This window comes from Orycteropus afer, unplaced genomic scaffold (genome assembly GCF_000298275.1).
Source record: "Orycteropus afer afer isolate SDZICR_OR568_19922 unplaced genomic scaffold, OryAfe1.0 scaffold00329, whole genome shotgun sequence".
Lineage (NCBI taxonomy): Eukaryota > Metazoa > Chordata > Mammalia > Tubulidentata > Orycteropodidae > Orycteropus > Orycteropus afer.
In genome coordinates this window covers 181,844-200,246 of record NW_006921916.1, presented here as the reverse complement: position 1 = coordinate 200,246, position 18,403 = coordinate 181,844, and the positions used below count along the sequence as shown (strand labels likewise).

Genomic DNA, 18,403 nt, shown 5'->3' with positions numbered 1-18,403 from the left:
CAGAACTCTAATTATGTAAGTCATTGAACTAGTTTTTGAGATGACACACGTATCTCTTAAAGCCACATTATTCTGCAGTAGTGACATTGACAATTCTACCCCATATAGATGACTGTGCCTTCCTGTTTATTGTAATACCTAGTTGTTGCTGATTTTATAGTATTTTCTAACATCTAGCACTCAACAGCTTGAGAATCAAAGTAATCTTTATATCCATTCTCTCAGATACTTATTAATCTTTAAGAAATGCTTCTTTCCTCATCTTTATTTACCCAACTTCTCTTCATGTCACATTACTTCAGAAAGCCTTTACTTCTCCTTTCCTTCTCTCTTTATCTTCAGTTTTTGCCTCCTTTAATATGTTGGGTTCAGATAAGTATTCTGTTTCCCAAAGATGACATATTATGGGATTATGTCTCTTGACTGTCTCTTAGGATACTTGCTGAGAAACATCTTACTATTTATATGCTGTGTGGTTGTTTAAATTCTTTAGTGCATGAGTTTTCCAGTTGCTGTCAGCGTCAACTCCAGCTCATGGTGACTTTATGTGTGTTAAATGAGAAATGTACTTCATAGAATTTTCAACAGCTGATTATTTAGAAGTAGGTCGCCAAGCTTTTCTTCTAAGTCACCTTTGCATAGACTTGAACTTCAAACCCTTCAGTTATCAGTTGAGCATATTAACTGTTTGTACCACCAAAAGATGCGTGAACAATAAGATAAACTGAAAAATTCCTTTTAAGACAATTTCTTTAAAATGTATGCACACATACATAAAAATGTGCATATAAAGTATTGCCTTCTTTTACTTTTTCTTCTTTTTTTTGTAAATATAGGAGATGTACGAAGTTGCGAAGAAACTTTGTTCTTTTTGTGAAGGTCTGGTTCATGATGAACATCTTCAACACCAAGGCTGGGCTGCTATCATGGCCAATTTGGAGGACTGCTCAAATTCGTACCAAAAGCTCCTTTTCAAGTTTGAAAGTATTTATTCAAATTATCTGCAGTCCATAGAAGACATCAAGTTAAAACTTACTCAGTATGTTTGCCATTAAAATAGATGTTTAAGATACCTTTGCAGTTTATCATTAGTTTTAATAATTATCATTTTCTTTCTCATAGAGTAAATATTATGATTGACTTTTGTTTTTACATATGACAGTAATTTATAGATTCTAAAATTTAAAAGTTCTGATAAAATTTATTTACCACATTTTTTATTTCCCACATTCTTTTATCTAAAAGTCTCAAAATACTTTTAAAATTCCCAAAAGCAAGAATCTTTGTCTATTTCTTGCCCTCCTATCAAATTTCCAAAAAGGAAAAAGCCAAAAACAAAAAATGTAATAATAACACATCTATAGAAATAGAAAAGTTCTCAAACCATAGACAATCAAGGAAAACACTGTTTTCTTTTAAGTGCTGTCATCATCATGTAGGTTTGGTAAGGGACAAAAAAGCCATTTTGTTCTAGTTTGTTTTTATTTCTAGTTCTTTGTACATTCACTCAGTGGTTCTTGAAAAAAAATACACTTAACAAATGAGTTGTAATGAATGCAAAAATATAACAGTAATTTAGCATGAATTTATTTGTATATATATGCTTTCAGTTTTTGTGGTCAGTCTTTCATATTTTTTATTTTTTTCTATTTTGTTAGTTTTGGAGATAAGGGGGTTGACTTTGACCTTGAATTGGAGAGAAGTTCTTATTTTGTTTCCCTACTGTTTTTTTTTTTTTTTTCCTTCTTCTTCCTTTTCCTTTATTTATTTAGGTCAACCTTATTAGTTCAGATTTCTTTATTTTTTGGCATGAGTATTTTGATAGACTTTGGGGCCTTAATTTGACAGTGTTGTGAATATTGGGAAGGAAACGATAACTGATCAAATTAGTCATTAAGACTAGAAGTAAATATTTAAAGTTTATGTAGTAGTCTTTTCCAGGTCACTGCTTTTCAGTGAACTCTATTAGGTATGTCTGGTTAGTGTTGGGGCCTGCATCATTTTATATATGATTCTACAGAAATCAGATTTTCAGATACAAGTCAGTCTGTCTGTCTGTCTGTCTACCTCTTTATTTTGGGAGTGTGATAAAAGCAAAAGTTAATCATACATCAAAAATACATTAATGACTTAAAGAGAAAAGGTTACAATTTAAGTGGCAGTTATGGTGAATCTTTTATTTTTTTAAGAAATGTATATATTTAATACCATAGGCTTTGATAAAAACTAAATGTCCACATGCTTAGCTTAAACTAGATTGCTTTACTTTAAAGTGATATTTAAATGTGTTAAAGTTTCTTATAGAGATCACCTTGTTCATAGACTATTTTGTGTATGTATAATATGTATATGATGTATAATGATAAGGAAGTAATAAGATTTGTGCTTTTAATAAAATGTTCTATTTTCCAAGCATGCTAACCATTAAGTAGTCTTATGGTTTTACTGACTGATCTTTTAGTATTTTAAGATCTTAATGCTGTCTTTTTTTTTTTTTCCTATATTTTAAGTTTAGGTACAGCAGTTTCAGTAATGGCCAAGATTCCACTGTTGGAGTGCCTAACCAGACATAGTTATAAGGAATGTTTGGGAAGACTGGATTCTTTACCTGACCACGAAGGCTCAGAAAAGGCTCAGATGAAAAGATCTACTGAACTGGTGCTCTCTTCTGATATGGCTAGAACAGCTAACAAATCATTATTAACCTCATTTCACAAGGCAGTGGAACATGTAGCACCAGATACCACAGATGCTGAAAGTGGCAAAGAAATTAGGGAATCTTGTCATAGTACTATCCAGCATGATGAAACTTCAATAGATGCTAAAGACAGTGATCTCCCTTTTTTCAATGTTTCTTTATTAGACTGGATAAATGTTCAAGACAGACCTAATGATGTGGAATCTTTGGTCAGGAAGTGCTTTGATTCTATGAGCAGAGTAAGTTATGTTAATTTGTTATTTCTTATGTCATATTTTAACTGCTAGAAATTATTAGAATTCTTAAGAAATTACTAGAAAGGGAATTTAATTTTAATTGCAACATGAGCCTTGCAGTGAAAAAATTTTTTTTTAATATTATATAAATATTTCTTTTTTTAATGTGTTTTGGGTGGAAATTTACAGAGCAAATTCACTTTCCGTACAGCAGTTCACATACACTTTGTCTCATGACATTGACCACGATTTACCACAAAGCAACAGCTCCCCTCCCACTTCCTCCCTATAGTTACCTCTTCCTTGTGTCCATCCCTCCATGCCCTCCTGCCTCCTGAGCTGTCTCCCTGTGCCTAAGCAGCCCTTCTTTTTCTCCCATGATTGTTCTCTCCAAAGAGTGTATCTACCTAAGGGACATGCTCAACTCATATACCTGTCTATTGTTGGCTGGAAGCCACAGGCGTGGGTTCAATTCCAGACCTGAAGGGCAGCTAGGGGCCATAGTCTCAGTGGTTCCACCAGGCTCTATCGGACCAGCAAACCTGGTCCCCCCCGCTTTTTTTTTTTCTCCAAATGATTTTGAGTTTTGTTCCACGTTGTTCTCCCTCTCTATCCAGGATCTCTTTCATAGATCCCCTTCCAAGTGGTTGATATTGGTAGCCAAGCACCATCTAGTTCTTCTGGTCTCATAGTCGTATAGGCTGCAGATAGGTTGGTGTACCAGTCGCTAGGACTAATTGTTTCCATGAATTTTGGTTTTCTTTATTCTTCTTTGCTCTGGACGAGGAGAGACCCATCATTGAATCTAGATGGCAGCTTGCAAGCTTTTAAGACCCCAGTCGCTACTCACCAAAGTAGGAGGTGGAACAATGTTTTTTGCTTAGTATGTTATGCCAATTGAGCTTGATGTCCCCTGCAACTATGGTCTCAAGCCCACAGGTTCAACCACTCAGTCCCTCTGGGGAGCTGGCTGTGACCAAGCAGTGACTACAACCTTGCCCCTTGTCAGCTCTACTATACACCTAGGAATTCTGATCATTCACATAAACTTATAGGACCATTGTCTACCAAACCTATACATGTTCTTGGGTACACTCCCTACTTCATAGAGATACCTACTAGTTCAGCCTGTCCACCCATCTATCTACCAATATACCCATGTTTGCCTTCACTGACAATGCCACCGTACTGTATGTGCAAAAGGGTTCATCTTTGTTGTCTGTACCTTCCACGTACCTCTCTATGTCTTTCTCTTCCTCAATGCTACTATAATGATCACTCACATTTGGTACATTGCCCTTCTCTTAACCCAAATCAATACTTACCTCTATCTATCTAACAGTATTCCCCCTCCTCCCCTTCCACCCCTGGTAACCAACAAAGAACATATCCCTCCATAGATAAACCTTTCCTTAACTTTTACAATAACGGACTAATACAATATTTGTCCTTCTGTGATTGACTTATTTCAGTCAGCATAATGTCCTCCAAGTTCATCCACAATATGTGGTGTTTGGCAGATTCTACATCATTCTTTAGGGTTGCATAGTATTCCATTGTGTGTATGTACCTTAATTTGGTTTTCCATTCCTCAGTTGATGGACACCTAGGTTCTTTCCATCTTTTGGCTATTGTAAACCGTGTTTTGATGAACATGGGTGTGCATATGTCTATTCTTGGCATGGCTCTTGAAGTGAAAATTTTTAACCTCCATCTGACCTTGAACAAATCAAATATTAACTTTATGAATTGATCTCAAAATTGTAAAGAGGTAATATAGTAACATTTCCAGTGCATTGCCTTAAATTATACATTTGAATGGTCAATAGTACAGTGAATTGGGGGTGGAGGGGTGGGGCACTGTAATAACACATGGATATGTCAGTTTCTCCTATCCTTTCATTTCTTTATGCAGTTACATTCTTTAATCTATTAGGTGAAACTTGATCAGAGTATTGATTTTCTTCCCAGTGCTTTGAGTACTGTGTACAAATAAACATGTAAAATGATAATGTTTGACCATTAATTTAATAGTGGATCAGAATGTTCAGACCTACAGATGCTATAGAACATGTTCTTGAGGAGAAATTTATATGCAATAAAATATACAGATCATAAGTGGTTAGTTCAAAGAGTAAGCACTACTGAAAACAACATATTGAGCATTTCCATTGCCCAGAAAGTCCCCTTCTACTTATTTTCAATCACTTTTCCACTTTTTCTGACTTCTGCAAGAAGAAATTTTACCTACTTATCTTCCTGGAATCCTTAATTAAAAATTTAAACATGTTTTCAGTTGTATATTAAAGCGAGATAATTACAGTTCTTTAATTGAGATCTTCCCAAATAAACTTACAAAAACTTTTCAACCTGGAATAATAAATACCTCTTCATATTTGATCCATAAACTTGATACAAAATCATCCTTAGAACCAGAAAGGAAGCTAATGGGATATATGTTTCAGTGATGTAGAAATAATAAGTTGTGTTTTAAAGGCAGCTTTTTTAATATACAAGACAGAAGAAACTTGATCTTTGAATTACAGTTTAAAGGAGACCATCATATTGTCTGGGATGCCTGGAATAGAGCACCTATTTTTCTTATTTAAATTAATAGGTCTTAGTAACAAGGAGCTCTGGTGGTATAGTGGTTAAGGCATTTGGCTGCTAACCAAAGGGTTGGTGGTTCAGACTCTCCAGCTGTTTGGCAGAAGAAAGATGAGGGAGACTGCTTCCATAAAGATTTGCAGCCTTGGAAACCCAGCGGGGGTTGCTATGAGCTGGAATCAACTCAGTGGCAGTAGTTTGATTTGGTTTTGGTGTAATATGAAAAACATTTAGGAAAAAGTTCTAGATTTCTTAATTCTTTCAGTTTCCATTCCCTTGATCACATATTTAAGGTGGGCATTTCATTTGACCATTTATTGTTTGTTTTCAAAGAAAGGTTCAGTTAGACTCTTTCATACAGCAGGGAAATGTGTAGTGCACAAAAATTACTGCCAATAATGAATGAAAACTGGTTTTTGCTTAAACTAGCAATATTTTAGTAACCTACAACTCCAAAATTTGTTATGATCTACAGAGCTGAATGCGTTTGTGTAATCAGTAAAACACAGATAAACTTTCTGATATTGTCTGCTTTCAGCCTGAAACCATCTGACATCAGCAGTGATATCCTTCTGCATATTCCTTCCATCTTCTTTGATGGTTTCTGTGTCATTCAATGTATTTCTCACAAAATCTTTCAACATTGCACTCAAGGCTTGAATTTTTTCTTCAGCTTGAGAAATGCCAAGCGTATTTTTCTCTTTTGGATTTTTAACTCGAGATTTTTGCATCTTTCATTGTAATACTTTGCCTTCTTGAGCTGCCTATTGACATCTTCTGTTCAGCTCCTTTATTTCATCATTTCTTTCATTTTTTTTAGTTACTGTATGTTTAGGAACAAGTTTCAGAATCTCTTCTGATCCATTTTGGTCTTATCTTTTTCTGTCTTTTGTTTTCTCCCCCCCCCCCCAATTTTTATTGTGATTTTGGGAAAAATTTAGAGAGCAAATTCATTTTCCATTCAACAGTTCATACACATTTTATTTAATGACATTGACTGCAGTTCCCCACAACGTAACAGCTCTCTTCCCTATAGTTATCTGTTCCCTGTGTTCTTCCCTCCTGTGCACTCTCGCTCCCTGAGCTGTCTCCCTGTGCAAACACTGCCCTTATGTTTAACCATAATTGATCACTCCAAGGTGTGTATCTGTCTGATGTAAACCTGTCTGTCATTTGACTGAAAGCCACAGGAGTGAGTTCAGTTCCAGACCTGAAGGATAACTGGGGCCATAGTCTAAGGAGTCTCACCAGGTTCTATCAGACCATCAAACCTGGTCTTTGTTTCAATGATTTTGACTTTTGTTCCACATTATTCTCCCACTCCACCTAGCATCTCTCTGGACCGGTACCCCAGGGCCTACTGGTTGACAGTGGTATTCAGGCACCGTCAAATTCTTCTGGTCATATAGGCTGAGAGTCATATGGTCTGCTAGTCCTTTGGACTACTTGTTTCCTTGAGTCTTTGCTTTTCTTCATTCTTTTTTGCTCTGGACAAGGAGAGGGTCATTGTTTCATCTAGATGGCTGCTTGCAAGCTTTTAAGACCCCAGTTGCTACTCACCAAAGTAGATTGTAGAACAGTGTTTTTGTGTAGTAGATCATTTAAGTTGAGGTTGTTGTCCCATGTGACCATGATCTCAAGCCGTCATCTCCAACTACTTACTCCCTCAAGGTAGCTGGCTGTGGCCAAGAAGCCACTACAGCCTTGCCCCTTGTCAGCTCTACTGTACACCCGGACATTTTTACAGCACTTAAAATATGCATGTAGACACACCATCTGCCATCTCTGTATGTGGTCATTGGTACACTCCTCCCCCCACCTAGACATACTTGATCATCCGTCCTGTACACCCATCTGTCCACTAGTAGATCACTGCTTGCCATCACCGAAAACTTAGTACTGTACATGCAGAAGGGTTCATCTTTGTTTTCTGTACCTCCCATGTACCCCTCTATGTCTTCCTCTTCCTCAGTGTCAACAAGGTGATATTTTTATTACATTAGCATTTTTCTCCTCTCTGGAGTTCTATATATTTCTGTAGTTAATGCTTTTCCATCTTCAACATGAAACTTGAATAAACCTATTCTTTTTCTTTCTGATGCTTTGAATGTCAAATTGAAAGCATCAGAAAAAAGATGCTTTGAAAGATGTCTTTCTCAAAAAATAAGCTAAAACAAAGATTGTGGGACTTGCATAGGATTTGGAGTTATATATTGGTACTGCCATTCAATTATTACCTGTATTATCACTTAACAATTTCAGGGTTTTTTTTTTTTTTTTTTTTTTTTTAGCTGCTAGTTGTAAGATTACTTCGTTTTTTTCCCCCCATTTTAATGTAACAAGAAAAACTTAGAATTGCTCTGATATTTTTGTATATTCTTGTTTTCATAGACTATATTGTGTTCTTGCTAGAGGAATCCTTCAATGTTCTATTTTGGATTATACTAAAAAAAAGAGGCAGTTTGATTCATATTGTTGATAGGTTATTGTAGCTCATTTCTGAGCTGTCTGGATCATCACCAGTATCTTAAGGAACATAGTGTGCAGTCTGCATTGCACTGGACTCTGTAATTGATGCACATGCACATTGTTCTCTCTTACCATGAAATGAAGAAAAGTGAAGAGACATGCCTAAGTTTCAGTTAGGACAGTATTGGGCAAAGAGAGGGCTGCCTATTCTTTGCTCTCTTAACTGCTTGGGTGGTGTTAGTTTCTTGATACAGCCTTTCTGTTTTAAATGTTTTTGTATGTTTTTTTGTGTACAAGAGACAGAGTGCATAAAATAAGTCTTTTGATTAGAGAAGGGACCAGGAAGGAGGCGATTTATAGTTCGAATCTTTAAACAGACCAGAGGGTGGGATTAAGGAGCTATGATCTAGATGTCACAAGCATTGTGAAAAAAGACCAGAAATAGAAACATTCAGGTTTGTTTAGAAGTAAAAGGTAGTTGAATGTGAAAAGAAGATAGCCTGGAAAGATTTACTGGCATCAGATTTACTGAAGCCTCTACTGAAGTATGTTTATTCATGTGGTTTGTATATTGTGGTTAGAAGGAAGCTATTAGGGGATTTCATCAAGAACCAGAAATAATGAGTCATTAATAGAAGACATCATAGTTGATATCAACATGGAGATAATAGCAAGTAGTCCTAAACAAATTAGGAATTTATAAGAAGTGAAAGGAATTAAAATAGATTTGAGTTATATACATATAAGTCATGCTTATTGGTGAAATCATGTAAGAAAGAGTACAAGTGGTCTAAAGACAGAGTGCTGATTACGTGTATTTAAGGATTAGACAGAGGAGGACGAGCCAGAGAAGAATAATCTGATAGGAGCTCTTAACTGAAAGGAACCAGCAGAAGAAAGTCCCTCCCCCCATAGCCTGTAGAGTTAGGACAAGGTGGTACAATAGCCTCAAGTGAACTGAGGCCATTGGTAGTCTTTTGCAGAGCAGCTTTCATGGAGTGTACAGGCAGAGGCAACCTTTACTTGCAAAGGAAAAGAGAGCAGTATAGAGAGATTTTTTATCATGTTCCATGGACTTCAGCAAATTTGTAGAATTAAAGCCAAGGAATAGGAGAGATTGATTAATAAGGAAAACTTTTGTGTTTTAATTATTTAATCATTAATTCTACTTTTATAAGGACTAAAACAAATTGTAGTATTGATTGAAATGTATAATTCTGGGAACTATATTTCTAATCATGTATTCCGTATTTTACAGTAATAATTGTGTTATAATTATTATTTACCTTCCTGTGAAAGAATAACTCATATTCCCCAAGCTTTTGGTTTTCTATATTTTCCTCTACAACATTTAGAGTTTCTCTGAAATGATATACTGAAATAGTGTGAAATATATTTTAAACTATTCTGTTTGCTACAAATTTTATTCCTGTATTTCCTTGTCATTTAGCTTGATCCAAGGATTATTCGACCATTTCTAGCAGAATGCCGTCAAACCATTGCCAAACTTGATAATCAGAATATGAAAGCCATTAAAGGGCTTGAAGATAGACTTTATGCCCTGGACCAGATGATTGCTAGCTGTAGCAGACTGGTGAATGAACAAAAAGAACTTGCTCAGGTATTTACTAGAATCTTTTTTTAAGAAAAGGAATTTGCAGTTTTTCATAAAAGCAGTGTATGTGCAATATCCACTTGGTATGCTTCATGTTTTCACTTCATTCTTGAATATTGTCATTTCAGTATTATTGCTTCTGTGTAATAAAGAAGAAAGCCATGTTTTTAATAATTAACCCACTGCCATTGAGTCAATTTCAACTCATAGAGACCCTCATTGGGTTTCCAAGGCGGTAATCTTTATGAAAGTCAATTGCTCCACCTTCCTTCTGTAGAGTAACTGGTGGGTTTGAGCCACCACCCTTCTGGTTAGCAATCAAATACCTTAAGCACTGTGCCACCAGAGCTCCTTCTTTAATGCTTACACTTCATAAAATGTTTTCTGACATAACCACTGTGTTAAAGCACTGAGGCTTTAGATAAAAGCTGAAAGAAATTATGAAAATACCACTAGCTGTTGGAGAAAAGTCAATGAAGATTGTAATTTGGAACTTTTGGTAATGTGGTTCACATTTATCAAACTTCTTTCTTTATTAAACTTCTTTGCCTACATTAGATATTTTTGACATGTTGAAAGCATATGATAAGAGTAGTAATTGTAATCATTTCAGTACTTCCTGCTATCCACTCAAAATAGAAGAAAGAAAGGTATTTTAAAGGGATGGAAGGAAAATAAGAAATCTTGAAGATCTTAATACTTGGGTCTCAAGTATAATTTAATTAAGTGTTACAGGAAATCTTGTCATAGTAGAGTTGTAACTAAAGGAAGGGGGTAGAATAGTTACATTATTTCCACACATTAGTGACTTTGTTTATATAATGACTGCTTTGTCTGCCACTCCCCTGACAAGTACCATGACAAAACAACATTTAGCAAAGCAGTTGAATTTTTAAATCTGATTCTAATTCACACTTTTCTAGTTTAATTTTCCTTATTCATTGTTCTGGTTACCTAGTGCCACTCTGACAGGAGTATGCCACAAATGGGATGGCCTTAACAAACAGGAGTTTGTTCTTACAATTTGGAGGCTTTAGGGGCTGGGTGAAGGCCCCTCAACCTTGGAGTCCAGCTCTGCCTCCTGCTCCCGGCCCACTGGAGCTAGAGGTAGTTTCTTCACTCAGACAGCTGCTGGCTGCTGAGGCTGAGAAGCTCCAAGGTTGACAAGTAAAAAGGCACAGTCCCTTACCAAACCTCACGGCAGGCCATTAACTTAAGTCCATTGTAATTACCAAGGTCTGCAGAGCATAATAGGCTGTTGAGCAATGACACGGCTACATGCAGGGTCCAAATGTGCCATAGGCTAGACACCATTCCCAAGGCTTCTCCTTATATACAGGAAGCGGACCACATCCCAAAGGCAGCTACTCAGCTGCTTGTGGTAGATCCCGCCATGGAGTTGATTGCCAGTCTTGTCATGGGGAATAACTACCACCAGCTAGCTGCCCAGCCACTCAACCAGGCCCAGCCAAGTTGACACACAAACTTAACTACCACAATCATTAATTTCCTAAATGTTTACATAATATAGTATAGGTATATAAAAATACAGACCTTATTTTATTACATTTAAAGTAGTTTAAAATAATTGTGTTTAAATGAATTCCTCAGTTTTATTTATCTCACTGAGGTGACTACTATCTAGTATAGCCTTTCAAAACTTTAACCATGCGTTTATAATCCCAGAGTAACCCAGTAAGCAAGTACTTGATTGAGAGATATGAAAGACTAAATTTTAAATACAGTGGATCTGTCTAAATTAATTTGTAGCCTAAAAATAATCCCTGGGAAAATAAGTAAGTAAGGATAGCTAAGAAAATACAATTTTTCCTATCAGATCATAAAATGCACTATAAATTACAATATTTAATCATTATTTTAAAGATAGGTATTAATGGAATAGAATATAATCCAGAAATACTGGAGAATACTTTACAATAAATGTTATGAAGGCAATTGATTGTCTTACATGGGGAAGGAAGGTAAGTAAATTTCAGCTGGATTAGATAATTAAAATACAAATTTTTACTTGTCTCGGATAAATGCCCAGAAGTTTAATTGTTGGTAGTTGTGTTTAGTTTTATAAGGAATGACAGACTGTTATCTAGAAGAAATGTCCTAGATTTTTAATGCTGGGGGTGGAAGGGTGACTGTGTTTTCTAGTTTGTCTGGTAAGTAAGTGACTGAAGTTTTAATTAAGGCTTTGTTTTGCTTAAACATGTTGAATCAATTATTACTCTCTTCATGATATATATATAGAGAGAGAGAGAGAGAATACAAAATTACTGTCTGAGCACTGAACCTAGTTTTACTCTTGTTTATATTTTCCAAACAGAGGAAGACATAGTTTTTTTTTTTGCTGTTTACCTTACTGCAAAAACTGCAAGGAGGCCACATGTTCTGACCTCCTCTAACCCTACAAGGGGAAGGCAGGATTACCAGCAGTAACCCAAGGCCTATTACTGCAAGGCCAAACATGCTGCCTCCCTCCAGCCCTTTCACCAACCGTTCCTCCCAAAGCACCCACCACCTCTCTCCTGGGTTCGATAATTCGCTGCAGTGGCTACACAGAACTCACAGATTACGGGATTTATTAGGGAAGCACCAGGTTACAAGTCAAGTTCAGGAAGAACGCTCAGTCTCTCTCCCAGCCCACCATCCCTCAGCCAAGAGTCTCTCACAGTCTCTTTCCCAGCAGTGCTGGTCCTTCGGTGTCTCACTCAGCAAGGCATGTCTCAGGAGCCCGTGTCTCTTTCAGCAGCACATCTTCCTCAACCAGCAGTCAGAGAGAGTTCTGCCTCCAGGAGGTCTCCTTTAGAGCCCGCAGGGTGGTCAAACTAGGCAATTATGGCATCAGAACTCTAAGCACCTGAGAGAGAGTGGGCACCTCCCAGAACATTGTTTTGTGCCTCTCCCAACAGAAATACTCCAGGTGGACACCTTCAGCAATCAGGAGCTCCTCAGTTGCTCATAGCAAATTCTACCTTGGAGTTTACAAAGACTTATGGGTAGAAAAGCCACACAAAGTAATTTACTACACTGCACTTACTCTTAATTCATTAGACTAGGAATTACAAAGAAACCATTGACAAGTCTCCTGTGTCACCTTAGTAGCCATGTTCATACCATTATTTCCAGAAATGATTTTTCACCCTTGGTACACATAAGAATCACTTTGGAATTAAAGAAAAAAAAAAAAAAAAAATACATTTGACCCCCCGAGTTCAGAGATAGGGCCTGTCATAGGCTGATCTTTTGCTTGCCCAAGAAATTTTAATATGCAGCCCAGACTAAGAAACACCAGTGCTTGAAAATGATGCTCCTTATAGCTTTGTTTTAATAGCAATGGACTTAGATGTCTAAGTACAGGGAAATGGTTAAATGGTTTTATAATAAATTTATCTTATGGTCAGTTGTGCAGTCATTGCAAAATAAATTTTGATAGATGTCCTAGTGACCCCCATAAATATTTGTTGGAGGACAAATGGACTCAAGAATATAACTCACCAGTGTTCAAGAAAAAAAACAATGAAATTTGCTAATAGGTGAACAGCAATTGTCTCTGGAGATGCGATATTCTAGATTGTTTTATATAAAGCATTTTTATAACTAACGCAAAAAAATTGTGTTTAGTTGAAAGGAACTGAAATATTTATAATATTAAATGTAATTTTAAAACTTTGTATGTAATTTTTTATAAAGTACAAATTATTATTTATTATTGATTTAATTAGCTGTTTTTTAATTGTTTCAAAATCAGTGATCTTGTTTTATTCTATACTCTGACAGGCCTTTTAAGACATCAGCAGTTACGATATAGTGGAAGTCTAGACACAGGTTCTAGTTGTAATTTTATTGTGACTTCTGATAAGCTTTTTTTCTTTGAGGATTTGATTTTTTTCTAGACTAAAAAATGAAACAAAGTAGATGAGTACAGGTTTCTTAGAAATTCTGGTCCTTTGCAATGAAAGCATCAAACTAATTCAGAAAAAAATAGAAAATTTTCAAAGAACATAGAACTCTTCGTGTTTAACATGAAGATTTTTGCCTTAAATGAATGTTTGTGTCATTCCTGATACACTATTAATGTCCTGTTAAATGTTCTTTGTCAAAGGGATTTTTAGCTAATCAGAAGAGAGCTGAAAACTTGAAGGATGCATCCGTACTACCTGATTTGTGCCTCAGTCATGCAAATCAGTTGATGATTATGTTACAAAACCATAGAAAACTACTGGATATTAAACAGAAGTGTACCACTGCCAAACAAGAACTAGCAAATAACTTACACGTCAGGTTAAAGTAAGTGATTCTGCTATACCTGATTTAGGATATTTAGCATTAATGTTTATTTTTCCCAAGTGATTGGGAAAATTTCCCTTATCACCACATTGAAATACAGTTTATACTTCTTAATTTACATATCATTTTTGTGACTGATCTTGTAATTTCTGTAGGCAATAAGTATACTTTTTAGCAAACTTGAGATATTGAAAATAATGGATTTCTTTCTGTAGGTGGTGTTGCTTTGTAATGCTTCATGCTGATCAAGATGGAGAGAAATTACAAGCTTTGCTGCGCCTTGTAATAGAGCTTTTAGAAAGAGTCAAGATTGTTGAAGCTCTTAGTACAGTTCCTCAAATGTACTGCTTAGCTGTGGTTGAGGTTGTAAGGAGAAAAATGTTCATAAAACACTACAGAGAGGTAAGCAGGCCACATTCAGTTTTAACTGTATATGAACCAAAATATATTGGTCTATTATTAATGTAAGGTTCCTCCTCTAGTGGGCTGGTGCTTTAGTCAAAGATGGAAAACACTTGTATGAAGCTGAAAAATCAAAAAGGGAATCCTTTGGGAAATTATTCAGTAAGTATTCTTTATTAATAACTTAAATATATTTGCTTTCTTTTTTCCTTTTTTTTTTCACTCCCCACGCCTGTTTCACATACACTGCACCCTCCCAGCCCCTGCCTTTAGCGTTTGTATTCTTCACAGTTTCCATTACTATTTTGTGCTGACCTCTTCCTCATTGTATATTCACATTTTAAATTAAAAAAATCCTACTGTTATTTCATAAATATGAATAAACTACTTTAAAAGCTAAAACTATTAATGTCAGTCAGTACTGTGTAGAAAGTCCTGATATTTGTGTGGATGAAACAGTTGTATATAGAACAGTTGTTCATTTAGGAATTTAGGTATTTGATAAACTGCAATTTAAATGTTATTATTTATGTGTGAAAATTATTATAGCAGATCTTTATTTAAGAATTTTCGTTTCCCAGTTATCTAAGAAAATGCTAGGAAATTACAAATAATAACTACAGTAAAGTTAATCTTGTCTTTTACCTTGGAGGTTAGTTAGAGTCCTTTTGTCTTTGTTTAGTAATACCTGGGAGCATAAAACACAGTTTAGAATTTTGAAGAGTTGAAGCACATATGTGTGTATGTATTCCCCAGCCCTTAGATTTTAGCTTTAGGGCGTGGCTATTAATTACCATTGAAATTTAGAATTTCCTTTAAATTCCTTTAAAGTCTGTAGAGTTGAATCTGTTATTATATTTTAAATATGCAACCTGATCATATATTAACTTAATATTTTAAAATCCAGAGTTAAATTTTCTTTCTTTTTTTTTTTTCTTAAAACATTCTGATATAACCATATTGTTACTTTCTTTACGCAGGGAAGTCTTTCTTAAGAAATCGTCTGTTTAGGGGACTGGACTCCTGGCCCCCTTCCTTTTGTGTATGTATTTATTTTCTAACCTTAATTAAACTGTTTTTTTTTTTTTTTTTTTTTAATTTTTATTGTGATTTGGGTAAAAGTTTACAGAGCAATTCATTTTCCACACAGCAATTCACGTACACTTTGTCTCATGACATTGACTGCAATCTCCCACATAGTTACGTCTTCCCTGTGTCCTTCCTCCCATGCACCCTTCCTGCCCCCTAAGCTGTCACCCTGTGCATGCACAGCCCTTTTGTTCTCCTCATGATTAATCTCTCCAAGGAGTGTATCTTCCTAATGTAAATGTTCAGCTCATATGCCTGTCTTTTGTTTGGCTAGAAGCCACAGGAGTGTGTTCAGTTCCAGACCTGAAGGGCAACTAAGGAACATAGTCTCCAGGGTTCCACCAGGCTCTATCAGACCAGGAAACCTGGTCCCCTTTATTTTTAAATGATTCTGAGTTTCATTCCACATTGTTCTCCCACTCTATCCAGGATCTTCTACATAGATTCCCCCCCTGAGTTGTTGACAGTGGTAGGCAGGCACTATCTAGTTCTTCTGGTCTCATAGTCATATAGGCTGAGGATCACATGAGGTACCAGTGCCTTGGACTAATTGTCCCATGTGTCTTTGGTTTTCTTCATTCTTCTTTGCTGTGGATGAGGTGGGACCCATCGTTGCATCTAGATGTCTGCTTGCAAGCTTTTAAGATCCTAATCACTACTTGCCAAAATAGGATGTGAAACAATTAAACTGGGTGTTTTTTAACCATCCCCCCCAACCCCTGAAGTGAAGTACAGTCATTTATCAGGAGTTTTAATTAACATAAAAAACGCTTTTGGCTTTAAAAGTCAGTTGACATGAGGTTTTAAGATAGTCATAATTTTGTCTCTTAATAACAGGAGGAGACCTCTTGCTATATTCTTTGGAATGGTAGGAACAGCACTTTTGTTCTGTTTTGTAGTTTTTTCCTCCTTCCTTTCATGTTTTGACAAATAAGAGTAGGATGGCTCTTCACTAGTGTTCATTGGAATTTAACTATGATAATAAGAACTATGATAATAAGAAACAAGTATATTTCTAAACCAGCCTTATCTGAGGGCTGTTACCTAAGAAGGGGCAGAAGTTCCTATACTCCTTTGCTATGAATCTTTTTTTTTTTTTAAAGAGCATCTTGACACAGCTAAGTCTGAGTAATAAGTAAAGTAATTGAAGCTGTTTAAAAATTTGCAATTATTGACAGTGTTACAAAGGAAGGGATGGTGGGATTTACCAGTTAATAGTTTTCAAAGAACCTGAAATTGACTAGTAATTTATATTTTTGAAAATACAGACTTATAAAGGAAAAGACAAGAAAAAAGTATAATATAGACAAAGAATATTTTTACTGTCTTACAGCAATAAGAGGAGCCCTGCTAGCACAGTGTTTAAAATACTCAACTTCTAACTGGAAGATTGGTGGTTCTCCATGGGAGAAAGATGTGGCAATCTACTTCTGTGATTATTCTTGTAAACCCTATGAAATAGTTGTATTCTGTCCTATAGGGTTCTTGTGAATAGGAATTGAGTTGATGGCAGTGAGTTTGGTTTTGGTTTATAGCAGCAAGGCATGCTAACAGATGATAAGAGTAGATTTAAAAAAAAAAAAAAGACCAAACTTACTGCTATCAAATTGATTTGACTCATGGCAACCCTGTTTCTGAGATGATATCTTTACGGAAGTAGATTGCCCAGTCTTCCTTCCGAGAATAGATTTGGGGCTGGATAAATCTTCATGAACATATTACATCGGTCATGGTAAAATTAGCCTATATACTAGTGAAAAAAATAGCTTCATTTAATGTTGATGGGAATACTAGAATTACGATAAAAACATGGTGAAAGCGGAGAAGAGGAAAAGAAAAATCAATTGATAACCAATAACTAATGGTATAGTTATTAAAGATTCAGAAAAATACTATACCATATCTTTATTGAATAGTACTGAGCTATCTTATTATTTCTTAAATACGATTGGATCTTATGAAGCATTTATATGTATATATATATAAAAAAAAAAACCTCACTGCCAGCGAGTCGAATCTGACTCATAGCGAGCCCTCCTTGGGTTTCCAAGGCAGTATCACTATGACGGTAGATTGCCCAACCGTCCTTCCAAGGAGTGACTGGTGGGTTTGAACCTCCAGCCTTCTGGTTAGTAGTCAGCTGCCTTAGGCACTAAGCCACCAGAGCTCCTATATATGTATATATATAACCAAATGCAGTACAACAAATTGAGTTTATATATATATGTAAATTCAGTTTGTTGTATTGCATTTGGTTAAATATTAAATTACTGAAATTTTTGTCCTTTAATGTTTTTTGATGGATTATTTTATTTGTATAGACTCAAAAGCCTCGAAAGTTTGACTGTGAACTTCCAGATATTTCATTAAAAGATTTACAATTTCTGCAATCATTTTGTCCTTCAGAAGTTCAGCCATTCCTCAGGTAAATGTCTAGTATCAGTAAATGTTTTCATTTTTGTGGAGGTGTGGAAAGTAGCACCAGCACTCTAAGAGGTGCCAGAATAACAAAATATTTTACCATAGGATCTCATATGACTGCTTTAGGAAATTTCTGGGAAACAGAAACATTGATCATAAAAAGAAGATAAAGTAGAATAAAATTATGCTTTTCATTTCTTTTTTCTTTTTTTTTGGTAGTAGTAGTTATTATTTCATATTGTGTATATTGTGGGAGATTTCTAATTTATCATTTTATCATTTATAGCTCAGATTTGTTAAAATATTCCTAATAATGCTCTAGTTATTTGAGACAAATAATTGAGATACTTAGTTTCTGTAACTTGATTATCATCTGTTTTTTCATTAAGAAATCAATCTCATTTGATTACATTCTGTTTCAGGGTTCCCTTACTTTGTGATTTTGAACCTCTACACCAGCATGTTCTTGCTTTACATAATTTGGTAAAAGCAGCACAAAGTTTGGATGAAATGTCGCAGACTATTACAGATCTTCTGAGTGAACAAAAGGCAAATTCATTTCTTTTC

At 35.5% G+C, this 18,403-nt stretch overlaps 1 protein-coding gene across 1 annotated transcript in view; it reads left to right on the top strand.

Moving 5' to 3' along the window:
* Positions 1-18,403, top strand: part of RB1CC1 (RB1 inducible coiled-coil 1) — a 73,734-nt gene that overhangs the window by 17,351 nt on the left and 37,980 nt on the right. The window contains exons 4-12 of the mRNA XM_007952203.2: positions 837-1,039; positions 2,511-2,937; positions 9,461-9,631; positions 13,740-13,924; positions 14,140-14,326; positions 14,407-14,488; positions 15,307-15,368; positions 17,737-17,840; positions 18,259-18,385. Coding sequence (XP_007950394.1) covers positions 837-1,039; positions 2,511-2,937; positions 9,461-9,631; positions 13,740-13,924; positions 14,140-14,326; positions 14,407-14,488; positions 15,307-15,368; positions 17,737-17,840; positions 18,259-18,385 — 1,548 coding nt within the window. The remainder of the gene's footprint in view (positions 1-836; positions 1,040-2,510; positions 2,938-9,460; positions 9,632-13,739; positions 13,925-14,139; positions 14,327-14,406; positions 14,489-15,306; positions 15,369-17,736; positions 17,841-18,258; positions 18,386-18,403) is intronic.